The sequence below is a fragment of the Danio rerio genome, chromosome 24 (genome assembly GCF_049306965.1).
Source record: "Danio rerio strain Tuebingen ecotype United States chromosome 24, GRCz12tu, whole genome shotgun sequence".
NCBI classification, from domain to species: Eukaryota; Metazoa; Chordata; class Actinopteri; order Cypriniformes; family Danionidae; genus Danio; species Danio rerio.
The window spans coordinates 35,529,610-35,547,143 of NC_133199.1; the positions used below are offsets into that span (position 1 = coordinate 35,529,610).

At 33.9% G+C, this 17,534-nt stretch overlaps 1 protein-coding gene across 6 annotated transcripts in view; it reads left to right on the plus strand.

Annotated features, from left to right (window-relative positions):
• Nucleotides 1-5,138: 5,138 nt before the first annotated feature.
• Nucleotides 5,139-17,534, plus strand: part of cpne3 (copine III) — a 31,450-nt gene continuing 19,054 nt past the window's right edge. For 3 of the 6 annotated variants that reach the window (XR_012399086.1, XM_005162840.5, XM_005162839.5), the window contains exons 1-7: nucleotides 5,139-5,377; nucleotides 10,081-10,221; nucleotides 10,548-10,727; nucleotides 10,810-10,884; nucleotides 13,646-13,717; nucleotides 13,807-13,887; nucleotides 15,669-15,758. Coding sequence is in view for 3 of the 6 variants with exons in the window: in XM_005162840.5 (XP_005162897.1) it covers nucleotides 10,090-10,221; nucleotides 10,548-10,727; nucleotides 10,810-10,884; nucleotides 13,646-13,717; nucleotides 13,807-13,887; nucleotides 15,669-15,758 (630 nt within the window). In the remaining 3 variants the exon portion in view is untranslated. 6 annotated transcript variants of the gene reach the window in all.

The following is a 17,534-nucleotide window of genomic DNA, read 5'->3' on the forward strand; positions in this document are numbered from 1 at the left end:
CCTTGTGCAGTGCAATCTGAGCTGCAGCCAATGCTTTTTAATGCGCTCACCTAACCCCACCCCTAACCCTACCCATCACAGAGTAGTCACTTGCTTCATTGAGTGCGTTGTGTCTGAGATTGCATCGCTGAGTGATGCAATCTCAGCTTGCATCATAAAGACTGCATCCAGATACTATTGCACCACCCTGCAGGGGGTCCCAACCACCACTTTGGAAAATACTGCATTATAATAGAGTTACTCCCCTAAAAAGGTCATTTTTTTTCAATTCACCTTTATTTGTATAGCGCTTTTACAATGTAGATTGTGTCAAAGCAGCTTCACATAGAAGATTATCGAAACAGTGTCAGTTCAGTTTTTAGTGTTTAAGTTCAGTTCTGTTTAGCTCAGTTCATTGTGGTTTGATAATCACTGAGAGTCCAAACACTGAAGAGCAAGTCCATCGATGCGCAGCTCTACAGGTCCTGAACCATGCAAGCCAGTGGCGACATCGGCGAGTAAAAAACTTCACCAATTGGCGAAAGTGAAGAATTAAAAAACCTTGAGAGAAACCAGGCTCAGTCGGGCACGACCATTTCTCCCATGGCCAAACGTCTTGTGCAGAGCTGCAGTCTAATCAGTCTCATACACTTCACTCCTCCATGACCACCACAGCAGCTGCTCAGGATACAGCCTGGTCTAGGATTATGGAAACTTTGGGATCATCTCATCGCTGGTCTTGGATCGTATCAGTGGCGCTGCATAGTCTCTAGGGGCCTCAGGGTGAGTATCTCCAGGTAGAAATAGAGAATATGTTGCATAACAGTTACTTTTAATAAGTAATGCGTTACGTTACTTTTGAGTTTACTTTTTCTGAACTGGCTGAGGCTTGATCTCTTTCAGAACTCGCAGGATTTTTTTCTTCTTCTTTTTTTTTAAATATAGGAGCTCTGAAATGAATGCACCGTATAGCCTAAACCTTCATTTACCTAAAATGTTATTTACCTAAATAAATAATAGTGTAGAATAAGATCTTCTGGGAACTTCCTGACCCTTGAGCTATACAGGTAGATGCTATATACAGATTAATGAAAGTGTAAAGCAGTGTGTTTGATACTTTTGTTTTTTTTTTTTTTGTCCTATTAGTGAAGTAAAATCACTGTCCATTAAGACAATGCCCCTTTCCCTTTCTTTGATGCATTCAGAATAATAAGAATACATCCATCACAAAAATGTACGGCTCTGCCATCTTGGTTTCTGTCTGTTCCTGCATTCTGTGGGATTCAACGTGACAATGTTCTTTTTAACCCTATAAAGCTGCATGTATCATATTTGATACACAGGTTGCTAAGACATATAATATCAACCTGATACATTTTTGGCTTGAAAACTGTTGAATATAATTTGATACTTGTATTTTGCCTTCTTATGGATTTTCATGACAGTGCAAACAGTGGAAGGGCTTTTTTTATCCTTTCAAAATGGCTGGTCTCATTGAATTACTCACGTGCTTTTTGGCTGGAAACTATTTGCTAATTTCAAGTTGTTATATAAGAATACATTTTTTTATTGTTAATAATTTGATTAAAAAAAGTTTTTTTTTGACTGAAACAATGCATAATTACTTAATAATCAATTCCTTATGTTAATAATTTTGTTGAAATTCATGTTTCGAATTTGATACAACATATAAAAGGTGCTTTATTCCTGAACAATCATGTCCCATTTTTTCTATATCATACCCGCTACAATTCAAACACACAGTATTTGGATGATTTAATTAATCTAATTGGCATTGTGGGTATTTTTACAATAATTGCACCTAATAAAATGTCAAGCTGCAGTGCGCCTTTTTATGTTAGAATGCAGGAGACGGATCATTTTCCAACATGTAGAAACCTGGCAGAGATGAAAGCACTGCTCCAGCAGTCACTACAAATGTCTGTGTAAAGTGAATCTTTGCATGAGCAAGGACTGAAACTGCTACTATGCCTACCCCAAAGTGAAATAATAAAAATGTAACTGTAAAATATTTAATGTAACAATTCAAAGAGGAAAACTGCCTGAAATGTTCTGTTGTCAAAATGTTTGGGGCAAAATAATTTTTTTGTAATTAAAATGAACATTGTTTTGAGCAAAAAGTTTTGGCCTGATGTATCAAATGTGATACAAAATAAATATCATGAAGAAAAAAATAAAAACTTTTTTTTTGGATTTTGCTAGATGGTTTAATAAACATCACAGTCCCAGAAAATTTTAATTTTCTGCCTTTTTTATATTTCAGGGTTTACAGGGTTAATTTAGCTTTTATAAGATAATTCTTTTAACTAAAAGTAATTTGCATAACATTTTTTAAAAAATAAATCAAATATTGTTAGTTAATTATTAAAAGTAATGCGTTACTTTTTTCGTTTCTTAGAAAAGTAATATTATGACATAACTCATGCGTTACCCCCAACACTGGAATAACGTTGATTGTTTATTGATACTGTCTTAATTTAATTTTAATTTCTTATTATTATTCCTGCCTCCTAGACTCAATACATGAACCGTATCATAAAAAACAGCATATCTGGTGCATAAACTAACAATCTTTGCATCTTTTTATTTATTTATTTTTTATTTTTTTATTCAACAGTTGCACATTTTACAAAAATGTAAATCTCCATTATAAACAAAACGAATTGTTCAAATTCCAACAGTGCAGGTGTTTTAACATAAACAAAACATAAACAAAGACACACATCATCACATTTTGCCAGGGGAAGTACTGAGTTACAAAAAGATATCAAAGTGTTTACAAACAATCACAGTTTTTGTAGCTTTTGGATTAAGAGAATGCTTTATTGAGTTGACATATTGCTTGACCTCATTGTTAAAAGCAATAAAAGATGTTTTGGAATTCACAAATTTACAATTATAAATGTAATATTTTGAAAAATGAATGATGAGATTCATAATGAAAGTTTCATCAGGCATAGTCTTAGTTCCGCTGAGGTCACAAAGGCCAAAGAGAACATCCTTCCAAAAAAACTTGAAATATTTCTCAATATTTTCTCCAATAAAGTTGTAAATGTCAGACAAAATTTGGACAAAGGGGCAGTGCCAAAACAATTGGGCAACTGTTTCAATATTCACAAAACCAAAAGTGCACATTACATCAATATCTTTTTGTTGACAATATGATCGTTTGTCGGGTGAAAAATATGAATTATCTTAAATGATATTTCTCTAATTTTATTGGTCAACAGGTATCGGTTGGGTTAGAGCCAGACCTTCTTCCAGTCAATGTTTTGCACAAATTTATTCCACTAACCACATATGGCACTGTGATAATATCTGCTTTTAATAGGAATCTAATTTATTGGAATCAAATTTATCTAGTTTATTGTTCTTATCATTGTTACAGGAAAAACAAATCTTACCAACTGAAGTGTCAGTCAGCGATAATAACAAATTTAGTTGTTTTGTGTTCAATCTTGGTTGAGCTCTAAATAACATGCAGCCACCAGAAGAAATTGCTCCAAAGACTTTGCCAAAATCTCCAGGAGACACAGGAATTGTGTATTCTTCTAAAAACTCGATATATGAGTAAAGACAACCAGCCCTGTTAAATAATTGATCAACAAAAATAATGTTATTATTAAACCAGTAATCAATAAATAAAGATTTGTGTTCATACAGTATGTCTTTGTTGTTCCATATCTGTAATATTTGTTGGGCGAAAGGTTATGCTTGAAAAGGTGAGACTGTGAAAGGAAGGCCTGGCGGTGAAAGGATGACACTTTTTTTTTTTTATCAGAACTTTATCAATGTTGTAATTACAGGTTAGGAAAAAGCTCAACCCACCCAGTTTTGACAGAATATGACAAGGTACAACATTTCAAATAGAGTTATGGTTTTTAAAGAAATGTTTCAACCAATTTACATTAAAATTATTATTAAGAGTACAGAAATCAATCAAGTTTAATGCACCCTTTTCATAGTCATTTGTTAGAACCGACTTCTTCACATGATGAGTTTTATTTTTCCATAAGAAGTTAAAAAGTAGCTTGTCAATCTCAGTAATGTGTTTTTTGTCCACATACAGAGATAGAGCTGGATATGTTACGTGTGACAAACCTTCTGCCTTGTTTTAAACAACAGATACATGACAATATAGTAAACAAAACAATGCCAGGGTGATAGAAAGTAAATAACAACAATACAAAAATAAAAAATAAAATAAAATAAAACAAATATAAACACAAGATATAAATAATTAGCTAAAATTCTTACAAATACAAATAAGCAGGACCTTTATATTAATCAAAAATATTGAAACTAGAGCACAATTGGACAGTTTTAATGGCCTTTCGATTAGCACTATGCTGAATAGTGCAAAAGTAATTTTTCAGTTTCTTATAAAACACAGTAAAACAAGTTTTTTTTGTTGGACAAAATAGACTTATGAATATGAAACTTAATTAACAAAATAAATAGGTTAATAACAAGAACTTATTCATATGTTATATGTTATTCAAATTTTCATGATTAAAATATCCAAAAATTACGTTTTCAAAATGCAGATTAAAATTAAAAAGTACCTCTTTCTTTATAAAAACAGAAGCATCATACCAAAAGCTATATAACCATAGTGCTAAAAGATGTGGGGTACAGTTTCTAAATGCAAAGAACAAAAAGAACATTTTATATCAATTTCCCTTTTACATTTACTGAGAAAATGTTTAATCGGTTGGAATTTATGAATTAGTTTACATTTTTTTTTATGTAACCAAAAATTTGTGAGACAATGACCAAATAGTTTCCCATTTAGGAATTCTTACAAAATTATTCCAATAGGTAATAGCGCTAGGTTTGGAAACAACTTGGTTTAAAAATAGAGAGCGAATAGATTTGTTATTAGACTGTGAGAAACAAACCACACACTGTATTAACCAGACTGATTATGGGCTTATGAATCCAAGTTCCACCTCTAAATAAGGAAACAATATTAGAATTAATTGCAGAGAAAACAAGAGGACATTCTTTGGGAGTTACAGGAAAGTTCAAATGTACAGTACAACCTTCTGCCTTGTTTTGCCTCAGGCATTAATCTCTGTATAGTAGACACGCCCACTCGTCGTGTCTGTCATAATCATTGACTGCGCATGCGCTTTACACAGCCAGCAAGGCGACGCAACGGTCCTACTCCCAGAAGAAAAGTAGGAATCAAAACAGAGGAGTGCCTTTACATAGTAATGCTTTCTGTTGTTATTTTTAATCTACTTTCATAACTACCTCCACAAAGCATTGAAGATATTGACACAGACAAAGAAATAATCAAGAAAGCGTCGAAACTCTTACTTCAGTTTCGCATTCAGACGCAAGCTACTAACTAGCGTAACAACAACCCAAGGTAAGTTAGTTCACTTATTCAGACATTTTGAGCCATAAAATTGAGTTCCTACATTGTAGTGTTCCTGTAACGTTCGTTGACTCTGTATTTACGTAGCTAACGTTTAACGAGTATTGCATAATAGGTTATGACATCATGCTAAACGCTGAACATCAGGAGAAGACCAAATCTAATCTGTTCCATTATCATGAAGTTGGTTTTATATTTGCACATTTGTTCAGTGACAACTCGTGACAAGCTCCCTATATTGTTTACCATGGTACTTTGAATATTCAGCGGTTCTGAAGTCACGTCATGTAAGCATAATTTCAAAACAACATTAGCACTAACGTTACTTATTTGACTGTGAACAATGTTGTGCTTTGATAGTCATTGGCTGCTATTAAGGTTTTATTATTTATAATTTCTGAAACTGTATGTATATTAACAAGGAGAAAGCCAGAATGTGTGAATATAGAACCACCGTTACCTCAATATATGCTCCCTATGTTTCACAATTTTCAAAAGCAAAAATATATTTATAGTATGGACTTGTAGTATTGGATATAATGTTAATAATCATTAAGAAAAACCCTATTTTGATCGGTGTGTGTATTCTGTTACTTTATTTCATTGTTTATTAAAATATGTTTCGTATAACTCACTGTTAACAATACCAATAAATGCACAGTGTTATTAATAGTTTGTTATAACATAAAAAGTATTAGGCCAAGACCACTTACGAATTTAACCATGGTTTTAGTATACAGGGTCTCTGCGAGATCTTAAAAAGTCTTAAAATGGCTTAAATTTCAAAAAACAAATTTTAGACCTTAAGTTGACTGAAATATTGTGTTGTAGGTATTTTAAATTTTGTTCATTTTCAAATCTTTTAATTTTAAACGGGTCTTAATTTTCCATGTAAAGCTATACCTAATTATGTACCCAACATAAGGCATGCATGGGACCATAACAGTTTTTAAGGTATACCGCGGTTTGGAAAAGTCAAAGTTTTAAAACTGTCAAAATTTTCTTCTATACTGTTCTTAAGGTATGTGAAGATTTTTTAAATTGTGTTTTGTGTGTGTTTTTAGGACAACAGTATCTCCAGCAGAAAATATATCAAAAGATGCCATTTTAAATTGTAAAGAAATCTGTTTTAAAAAACAAATGAAGACAGCAGAAGTCAATGATTCGTATTGACATGTTTACTAATGTTTAAAGGGGGAATAAAAGTTCTTGTTTTTTTACCTAGATATTGAAAAAGAATATATTTTAGAGTACTAGTCACAATACTGAGATACTGTGAAACCATGATATTTTTTAACAAGGTTATCATACTGTCAGAATCCTATATCGGCCCTACCTATCGCCTACACTCATCCAATCACTAACAATATATTTCAATAAAAGTTTTAAGAAACATTTATTTATTTACTCTGTTTGCCTATTAATAGGGTTTTAATTATCTTCCTTGTAATAACATTTGTTTTTAATGTTAACTTGGGCTTTAAAAAATATTTAGGGTTTAGCCTTGTGTAAGACTGAAATTTCATTCATTATGGTCTTAAAATATGTCTTAAAATGGTCTTAAAAAGTTCTAAATTTGACTTAATGAAACCTGCAGAAAACCTGGTATAGTTAAAAAATTAACTGTTTGTTTTGGCATGGATGACCATTGGGAATTGTTATAACCGCAGTTTTACTTAAAATGCCATGGTTAAACTATGTTTAGTGTAGCAAAACTGGCAATCTTTTTGTTGACTATGCTTTAACTACAATAACCAGTTTTTATTTTATTTATAGTAAAACCATGGCTGATTTTCAGAATTTATGTTTCCTTAATGACATACCACTCTATGGTCATTTGGGAAGTACATTGCAATTCCCAAAATACTACTATGCAAAATGCTAATAATTTAGTTTATAAGAAAGCACTTCTGTATATTATTTCCACTACTATTCTTTCTGCATTTCTCTTATTATGGATCTATTAGAAATCTTAGAAAGGTTAGAAAGGTTTTTTTCTTCACTCCCATCAGGTGAAGTTTTTTTTCCCTCTCCGCTGTCACTGGCTCGCATGGTTCAGGATTGGTAGAGCTACGCATCGATGAATTTGCTCTTCAGTGTTTGAACTCTCAGTAATGATTAAATCACACTGAACTGAGCTAAACTGAACTGAACTGAACTGAACTTAAACACTAAAAACTGAACTACACTGTTCCAGTTACTATTACCATTTATGTGTAGCTGCTTTGACACAATCTACATTGTAAAAGCGCTATACAAATATACAAATAAGCTGAATTGAATTGAATTGAAATCTTTGATCTGACATATGTTGATTGCATTTGTTTTTAGTGTTTTTTAAGGGTTTAGCTTGGCCATTAAAAAATCCTAAGGGTTTAGCCTTGTGTAAGTCTGAAATTTCATTCATTATGGTCTTCAAATGGTCTTAAAAAGTCTTTAATTTGACTTGATGAAACCTGTAGAAACCCCAGTGTAGTAAAAAAAAAACATAAATAACCGTTTGTTTTGGCATCGATGATTTGTAAGTGTATTTGTAACCACAGTTTTACTTATAATACCATGGTTAAACTATGTTTAGTGTAGCAAAACCAGCATTATTTTATTGACTATGCTTTAACTACAATAACCAGTTTTTATTTTATTTATAGTAAAACCATGGCTGATGTTCAGAAAAGTTGTTTCCTTAATGACATACCACTCCGTGGTAATTTGGGAAGTACCTTGCACTTCCTAAAATACTAATATTGAAAATGCTAGTAATTAAGTAAAGCACTTCTGTATATTATTTCCATTACTATTCTTTCTGCATTTCTCTTAGTATGCATCTATTAGAAATCTCTGATCCGTGGTGAGATCTGACATATGTAGACTGCACTGATATTAAGTCAAGTTTTCCATTTAGAAGCCTTCATTGTTCCTCCCACACAAACGCGCAGACTCCTCACACACACCTCCTCTCTCGCTCAAAGTTTCTGTTTAAATGAGTGTAGCCTTCAGCTTATTCTGCTCAAAACACACCCTACTGTACTAGAACAATCCCTGTCAATCACTGCACATGCCTTAATCACTCATACCACTGTATAATTCACATTTAAAGAGCATTATACTGTTACAATTACATTTTTATTATAAATGGTTAGCCTTCTGAATAAATAGTAACTTTGGTTTTATTGTTATTATATAGCATATTTTAGCCGTTTGAATTTCCTTCAGAGATTGGGAAACTGCAAAGCTTATTTCCCCCCTATTTGGGTGAACTATCCCTTTAAATAACAATATGGTTAAGATAGTTCATTAATTTTTTTTTCCGGCTTAGTCTCTTTGTTAATCAGGGGTCGCCACAGCAGAATCGCCAACTTATCCAGCATATGTTTTACGCAGCGGATGCCCCTCCAGCTGCAACCCATCACTGGCAAACATACACTTCCATTCACACACGTACACTAAAGACAATTTAGCCCAATTCACCTACAGTTCATGTCTTTGGACTTGTGGTGGAAACCGCAGCATCCGGATGAAACCTACGCAAACACGGGGAGAGCATGCAAACTCCACATAGAAATTCCAACTGACCCAGCCGAGATTAGAACCTGCAACCTTCTTGCTGTGAGGCGATTGTGCCTCTGCACCACCCTGCTGCCTCCATATTAAAATATTTAAAAGAAAAATAAGCTCGCAACAGTAAATTAATCCTTTATTGATTCTAACTTAAACCCTTTTATACATTGATATTACTTTGCTACAAAACCGGTTGGATGCAATCAGAATGTGTTCTGACTAGTTAGACCAATCAAACAAATAATAGCCTGAGAAAAATTCTGTTACACTATTTGTTTTTAAAGTGATAGTTCAACAAAAGTTTAACGTTTACTCACCATCAAGTGTTTCCAAACCTTTATGGGTTTCTTTGCTCTGTTAAACACAAAAGAAGATATTTTGAGAAATGTTGGAAACATGTAACCACTTACATCCATAGTCGGAAAAGTACATACTATGCAACAGTAAATAAATCCTTTATTGATTCTAAAATAAACTTTATACACAGCTTGACTCTTTTGCTACAGAACAGGTTGGTTGCAATCAGAATGTGTTCTGACTAGTTAGACCAATTAAACAAATAACTAGCGTTAGAAAAATACTGTTACACTATTTGTTTTTAAAATGATAGTTCAACGTAAAATTAAAATTTACTCACCATCAAGTGTTTCCAAACCTTTATGAGTTCTTTGCTCTGTTGAACACAAAAGAAGATATTTTGAGAAATGTTGAAAACCTGTTACTTCCATAGCCAGAAAAGCAAATACCATGGAAGTCAATGGATATAGGTTTCCAACATTTTTTTAAATGTCTTCATTAGTGTTCAACAGAAGAAAGAAACTTGATTTGGGTCAAGTGAAGCTGAGTAAATGATGACAGATTTTTCACTTATGGATGAACTATCCATTTAACCACTGCATGTCTAGGTGTTAGCTAATAATAAGAAATTAAATACATTTTCATACTTCTTTCTGGCATGCTAATAAAGTGGTTATAGAGCACACAGCATGAAATCTTATCCAGCATAAATGGAAACACAAACACCACTGGATTTTCCTAATATGACCCATTGTGGCTCATAAAACCTGTTATCACAAATGCTTTCAGTTCCCATGGCACATTCATCCGTTTTCCATCTAATGTTTCCATATGAACAGATCAGCTCAATGGCTACAGCATGTGTGTCCAAGGTGGAGCTGACAGTCTCCTGTGAAAACCTGCTAGACATGGATGTGGGCTCCAAGTCAGACCCGCTGTGTGTCCTGCTCATGAACACATCTGGAAACCAGTGGTTTGAGGTCAGCTGACTTTTTGTTTGTTGTGCAAATTGTTTAAGTGTTCATTTACTTTACTTGTTCCAAACCTTTGAGTTTCTTTTTTTTCTGTGAGTTAAAGATACCTGGAAACCTGTAACCATTGACTGCCATAGTATTTGTTTTTTCTACAATTGAAGTCAATGGTTACAGGTTTTCCAGTTTCTTCAAATGTTCTTCTTTTGTGTTCAACAGAAGAAAGAAACTCATAAAGGCTTATAACCATTTTATGGAGAGTAAATAGTGAGCCAGTTTTTTTTTTTTTTGGGCAAACTATCCCTTTAACAATCTGATTCTGTGTTTCTTCACAGGTCGACCGCACAGAGAGAGTCAAAAACTGCCTGAACCCAAAATTCGCCAAGAAGTTTGTGGTCGATTACCACTTTGAGATCGTTCAGAAGCTCCGATTTGCCGTTTATGATATTGACAATAAAACCATTGATTTAAGTGATGACGACTTCCTGGGCGAGTTGGAGTGTTCGTTGGGTCAGGTAAGACCCAAAACAGCTGCTTTTATGTGTGTTTATACCTTCCGTGGCTTAAATCTGATGTGGTCTTTTCATTTGTATGTAGATTGTTTCCAGTAGCAGACTGTCAAGACCTTTGCTGCTGAAGAACAAAAAACCTGCAGGGAAAGGAGTGATTATGGTAAATGGCCATGATATTTAGAACAATTACCACCATGAACATTTTGTTTGTTTGTTTGTTTCTTCAATAGGATTGGTATGGATTAAAGGGCAGTGTTTCCTCTAGGATTTTTTCCAGCTGTGGCGGCAGACTCTGTTAGGCCTTTTACATAGATCTACCAACTACCTGTGGCATTATTTCAAATGACAAATGTCATGAGCGCAGTATTACAAGTCGAGATCACATTCATGGAAAACAAGCATGTAAATCTTTGTGGTTAAGCGCCGATTTCCTCTGTTCGTGCACAAAACTTCTTGCACACCCTCAAATACTCAAATATACGCTGCTTAAGTGCAGATCTTCTTGTGCGCTCTCAAATAAACTCTGCTGAAGGGCGATTTAGTACGTTTATGTAACAAGTATTCCTCCCATATTTATTAGATTTGCTTGGTATATTCATAAATGTCTCCAATAGACCTACAGATCGGTATTAATGCATCCTGAAGTAAAGTGAAACGGCTATAAACTCCAGCAAGATTAAGTCATTGTATGCAGAGTGATAGACCTTTATCTATTAAGTATAATTATGGAAACTGATTCATAACTGAAAACTATGTCGTGTTTTGCTAGCCTCATGCATTACACACCTGTCATTCAGTCAGTCAGCACGTCACCTTAAAGGGTTAAATAAATAACGCATAACACCACTATGATTACAGAAAGATTTGCACTGTTATAATTTACTTACCTTTTAATTACATTTTGTTGCAATTATAACCCACTATGTAAAAAAAACGACTGAATGTTTTAAATGAGAAGCTGTAATGTAGCCGTGTCGGGATGAATTTTGGTGTGGCATCCCGCCATGGAAGAATGAATCTAGCGGAAACCATGAGGGAGTTAGTTCACCCAACATTTACTCACCCTTTACTTGCTCCAAAATTGATTCAGTTTCTTTTTTTCTGTTGAACACAAAGGAAGACTTGTAGAAAAAAACTGGAAACCTGTAGCCACTGAATTGCATAGTATTTGTTTTTCACACTGTAGAAGTCAATGGTTACAGGTTTCTAACAATTTTTTCAAAATATCTCCTTTTGTGTTCAACAAAATAAAGAAACCTATAAAGCTTTGGAACCACTTGAGGGTGGATAAATTACTTAAAGTAATAGATTACAAGTTACTGATTACTAATGGAAAATTGTAATTTGATTGCATTACTAATTACTTCATGTAAGAAGTATTCAGATCACTAATTACTTTTATGGTAAACAAAATACAAAATAAACTGCAGCTCTTTCAGTAATTTAATATTCACTAAAAAACATTGCAATAGGTTTAACACTGCAGCTTGACAAATTCAAAACATTTAAAGAGAAATTCTCTGATCATTTACTTAATCTTCACTTGTTTCAAACCTGTTTGTCTTCTCTTTTTTTTTTTTTTTGAATGCAGAAAACATTTTGAAGAAATCCAGAGAGCTGTAACCATTGACATTTATAGCAGCAAAACACAGCCTATATGTCTGTGTTTGTGGAGACAAACAGTAAATGCTCAAATGTTGAATATGTGATCGCGCCACGTGTGCATCGCTCAAATATGCTGCGCGTACAACTTCGTTATTTCCAATGGAGGCACACGCAGCACACTGGGAGCAATGCTGAAAAGATGCAATATGTTAATAGCCCTGTAGGCAGCTACGCTTCTCTTCAGATTTTCAAAAGTTACTTTCACTCCCGGTGCTGCACAAAAATCCAATTTAGCCTGTTTTGCCTAAGTTGGGCTGCTGTGTTTTTGGGCGTCAGTGTCCTCCTCGGAAAGAATGCTTTCTGTTCTGTTCTGGACATAGAGTGCAGTTCACAGCAATACGTTTGTTTTTACGCTCAATGAAATCAAAGTAATGTGTGATTTCTTCCACTTGAAGAAGCAACCAATCTCATCAGCAACCATTTCAGCTTACGTCCTCCAGCAGTTTAAAAGTGAATGCTCATTAACTGATGTTGCAGCTGAAAACGTGTTTTAGAAAAATGCAAATGTTGTTTTCCAAAATCTATATTTGTAACGTTAGTAACACCAGTGCACTATCTTTAGTAAGTGTAATCAAATTATACACATTTAAAATGTAATTCTTACATTACTGCGTTCTCCAAAAATGTAATTAGAATACAGTATTGCGTTACTGTGGAACGCGTTACATCCAACTCTAGTAAATAGTAAATAAATAGACATGTTTAGGTGAACTGTCCCTAATGGCAGAATATAAACTTATGGCAGTTATTCTGTCATCACATATACACAAACACAACCATTAAAATTTTTGGGGTCTGTAAGAGTTTTTAATGCTTTGAAAGAAACTCTTCCCAAGGCTCCCATTATTTTCAAAAGAATCCAGTTAAAACTAAATAAAATAATATTGTATTATTGTACAATTTTTGCTAATATTTTTTGTCATTTATCTGTATGCTTTGATATATTTATTGCATTCAAGCTCAATAAAAAAATTATTATGTTGAAAAGTATGAGGGTCAACAAACCTGGTAATTATTTATTGATTACAGTTAGAATGTCTGTCAACCAATCAGTCAGTAAAATGCTGAGTAAAATCGGTGAGTAAAATGCTGGTTGGATTAGATCATGACTTGTGATGCTTTAACAAATTGTTTTAATTTCCCAATGAGAAAAATGTATACTCCCAAAGGACTTTCTGCTAAAAAAAGTGTACTCTTTATTGACAATAATAATAATAATAATAATAATACAAATTTTTCTTTTTTTTAAATCACAGATTAGTGCAGAGGAAATCAAGGACAACAGAGTTGTAAACTTTGAAGTGGAGGCCAGAAAACTGGACAATAAGGTAAGACACAAGATGTGAGATTGTGGATTTGATTTACTATTAAACTGTTAAATGCTTTCAGTGTCTAAATTTAAGCCTTGTTGTTGCAGGATTTCTTTGGAAAATCAGACCCATTCCTCGAATTTTACAGGCAGACGGAAACAGGCTGGCAGCTTGCTCACAGAACTGAGGTGCATTGTGTGTTGTGTTTGTAAAGTATGTTCTGCAATGTAAAAGATGCCTCACAATTCCTTCTTGTTGTCCCAACACAAACCAATAATGTTAATTTAATCGTTTTTACAAATTTAAGTTGATTGTAAACATAACACTATTAAGTCATCCTCTAAAAATACTTAAGAATTGTGTTGTTTCAACTCATTTTAAATAAGTAGTTTGAACAAGCAGCAAAAGTCATTTTTAAGTGAAAACTGAGACTATTTTAGGTTTGAGGTCTCCTACACTAGATTTACATCCGTCAATAGTAGAGGTGCCCAAAGTAGGCCCTGCGGGCCAACGATGGCCCTGTTGTAACCTTTGATTTGACTCACCACCCCATCTGAGAGGAGAGTGAGAATGATGGAGAGGGTTGGGGTGAATGTCTTCAACATAGAGATTATCATTTCTAATTTGACACATCATTTTTTGTTTTATACAAAAAAGGCAAACTGAAATTAAATGTTTTAATTAAATGTTGTAAATGAATAGATTTTTTAAAATGTACATACTATCACATGACGGAGAGAGGACTACACCGAAGGAAATCAGGGCAAAAACTAGTGTAATTCTGTTAATAATGAGATTTTGTTCTTACTGTAAAAAGTTCATCATAAAATGTAACAAATACTTGATTAGTTAATGTAAATAAATGTTTTCTAGTCATTTTTAAACATTATTAAATAAATTATGAATTTACCCATGGCAACTATATTTACCTTCGGCCCTCTAGCAATCAATCAAGTTTGGTTTTTGGCCCCTTATAAGAAAAAGGTCTGGACACCCCTGGTCCAAAGTCACTATGTAGCTTAATTTTATCAAAATGTACATTGCTGAATAAGCACTTTTCTTCTTTTGTCTAAATTGGATGGTTCAAGAATCCAGTCTATATAAACCCCGCCTTTCCGAGTGTAATCTCTGCTCTGATTGGTCAGATCATGGCTCAGTCTGTTGTGAATGGTCCAGCACTTACAGTTGTTCACTGACAACACAAAAAGAGCATAGACTGGCATTATGCAAATTTGTTACAAACCATTCAATTAATAAACAACCTGTTTTTGTCTTTGTCATGACAACTTGATACTACCAAGACAACAAAACTTGTCATAAATCTGTCATAAACATGACTGTCATGAAGCCATTATAAACGTCATGAATCTTATAACATCATTATTAATGTTTTTTGACCTCAACTACAGTGTACAAGCTGAATTTTTTATTAAAATGTCATTAAATATTAATGACGCTGTTAAAAATGATTTGACAGAGTAATGACACTTTTAATGTGACAATTTAATGACATATACAGTTTGTTCCACTGAAAAGGTGACCAGAAAATTATTCATGACACAATTATCATGGCAATCATGTTTATGACAGATTTATGACAAGTTATCTTGCTTGTGTTGTCATAGCAAAGATGAAGACAGGTTGTAATGTATTAATTTATGTCAAGTAGTCATAACAATGTCCTATGAACACCCCTTCAAGTAAAGTGTTACCCAAACCTATATACATACCATACATATACATATTAAATGTTACACTACAGGAAATGATAGATCTGAAAAGCATTAGTGTACTTACTATGTTAATAGTTATCTTTCATTTTAGGTGAAGGAAATTTTCCACATACATATTTTTAGATGGACTTTTTTTATCAGTCACTATTTTTTATAACCCATTCAAATGTTATGGGTACGGCTTGAATATTGCCTTATATTGTTTTGTTTACAGTGAACTCTTATCTTTTATTCAGGTGGTGAAGAATAATTTGAATCCTTGCTGGAGGCCTTTTAAAATTCCTCTACGCTCTCTCTGTGCAGGCGACATGGAGAAACCAATCAAGGTAGACGCTGTGTTTGTTACTTGCTATGAAAGGTATTTTCCAATGTTAAAAGGATCCCTGTTGCTAACACAATTGCTAGCTTAGAGGCTTTGAAACTCTAGCTTTGCTTGGCTTTTTTGGTGGCTTACAATCAGTGTTCATGACTTTGTGATTTCTCTCGCAAAAGCATCTTAAAGGGAAACTCACTGTCAGGACGCCACCAGGTATTTGCGTTTGTTAGAACTTCTGTTTCATGCATTAATGTGTGTGTCATTGAATAGCGTCTGGTGTGATCCATAGATCAGTAGACGAGAGCTTTTCTGTCAAACTGTTGTTTCCTGATGAAGGTCATTATTATGGTCATAATAATGAGGTCACAGTGTTCATGTCTTTACTCTTTAACTACTAGAGTCGCTCTCAGGAAACAGTTTCACGCATATCTGCACATTTTAAACATTTTCAGATTTTAATTTTAAAGGTTAAAGATGGACATTCAAGAAACCATACACTTATGGAAAAATAAAGTAATGGATGAAGGTGAAATAATGGGTTGAAAAAAGTATATATATATATCTCATTTGCCTCTAAATAAACAAACAAAGACCACTGATCGCTCACTTACCAAATCTGTAGAGACAGGACAATCAACACCAACTGGAACCTCGTCTTTATTAAAGGAGATGAGCGGCAAATCTGGATTTAGCCATTTTCTGATGCGAAAAAGCTCTCGGGTAAAAAATGTTCCTTAGACATAATTTTTGTCAAGCGTTGCGTGCACTGTAATCCACATGTGAGTCCAGCTACGCTCTCATAGCGGGAAAATGAAAACCAAACCTTTAATGCAGCAAATTATAAAAGCAACACTGACAACCTGTATCTGCAACCAATTATTCTTCTCTCACTTGTTTTGGCAACACAACGTGGCGTCTCTCTGCCGTCTGAAAACTATACAGGTACAAACAGTCTTCGAAGCTATCATGCATATTAATGAAGTTGCACCGCATGCACAATAGAGCGCGTTGATTGGTTTGAACCAACTCTTACTCATGAATGAATGCAGCAAACTCAGAGACGTCACAAAGTACTCCCAGGTACAGACAGCCAGTCTACACGCTGGAATACACACAAGGATCTAATCTGCGTGATGCAGCTTCAAAAATTTGTTTTCAACCGGAAGAACGAATTTGCTCGAAATAACGCAAAAACAACCAATTTTCACCTTTTTGTGAAATAAATGTGTCCTAATAGTGTTTTTAGCAGTGTGGGACACATATATGACTGTCAACAGCTCCAAAAATGTGTTTTGATGTTTCGTGACTCTTTAATATGGTAATAGTTAGCTTTCATAATAGATGAAGGACATTTTCTAGAAATATATAAAAGAAAACTGTAAAAAAAAAAGCAGAATACTGTAATATTTCAATAGAATCACTTTTTATTTATCTATTACTATATTATCATTTCCTTCGGCTTAGTCTCTTTAGTGTTCAGGGGGCGCCACAGCAGAATGAACCGCCAACTTATCCAGCATATGTTTTACACACGGATGCACTTTTAGATTTAAACCTCAACTGGATGTTTTCATTCACTCGAGCTGTGTTACACACTGCATGGAAGGTCGTTTTCGAATGTAAGATGTTTCAATTGTTTTTATTAAATTGATTACATTACCCATTCAACAAAATAAAGATTAGTCATACAAGTCTTTATTATGCTCTTTATAAAACATATCATAGAGCCATAAAAGCAGTGTGCAACTATATCCGTATATACTATCCCACTATAATTCACACATAA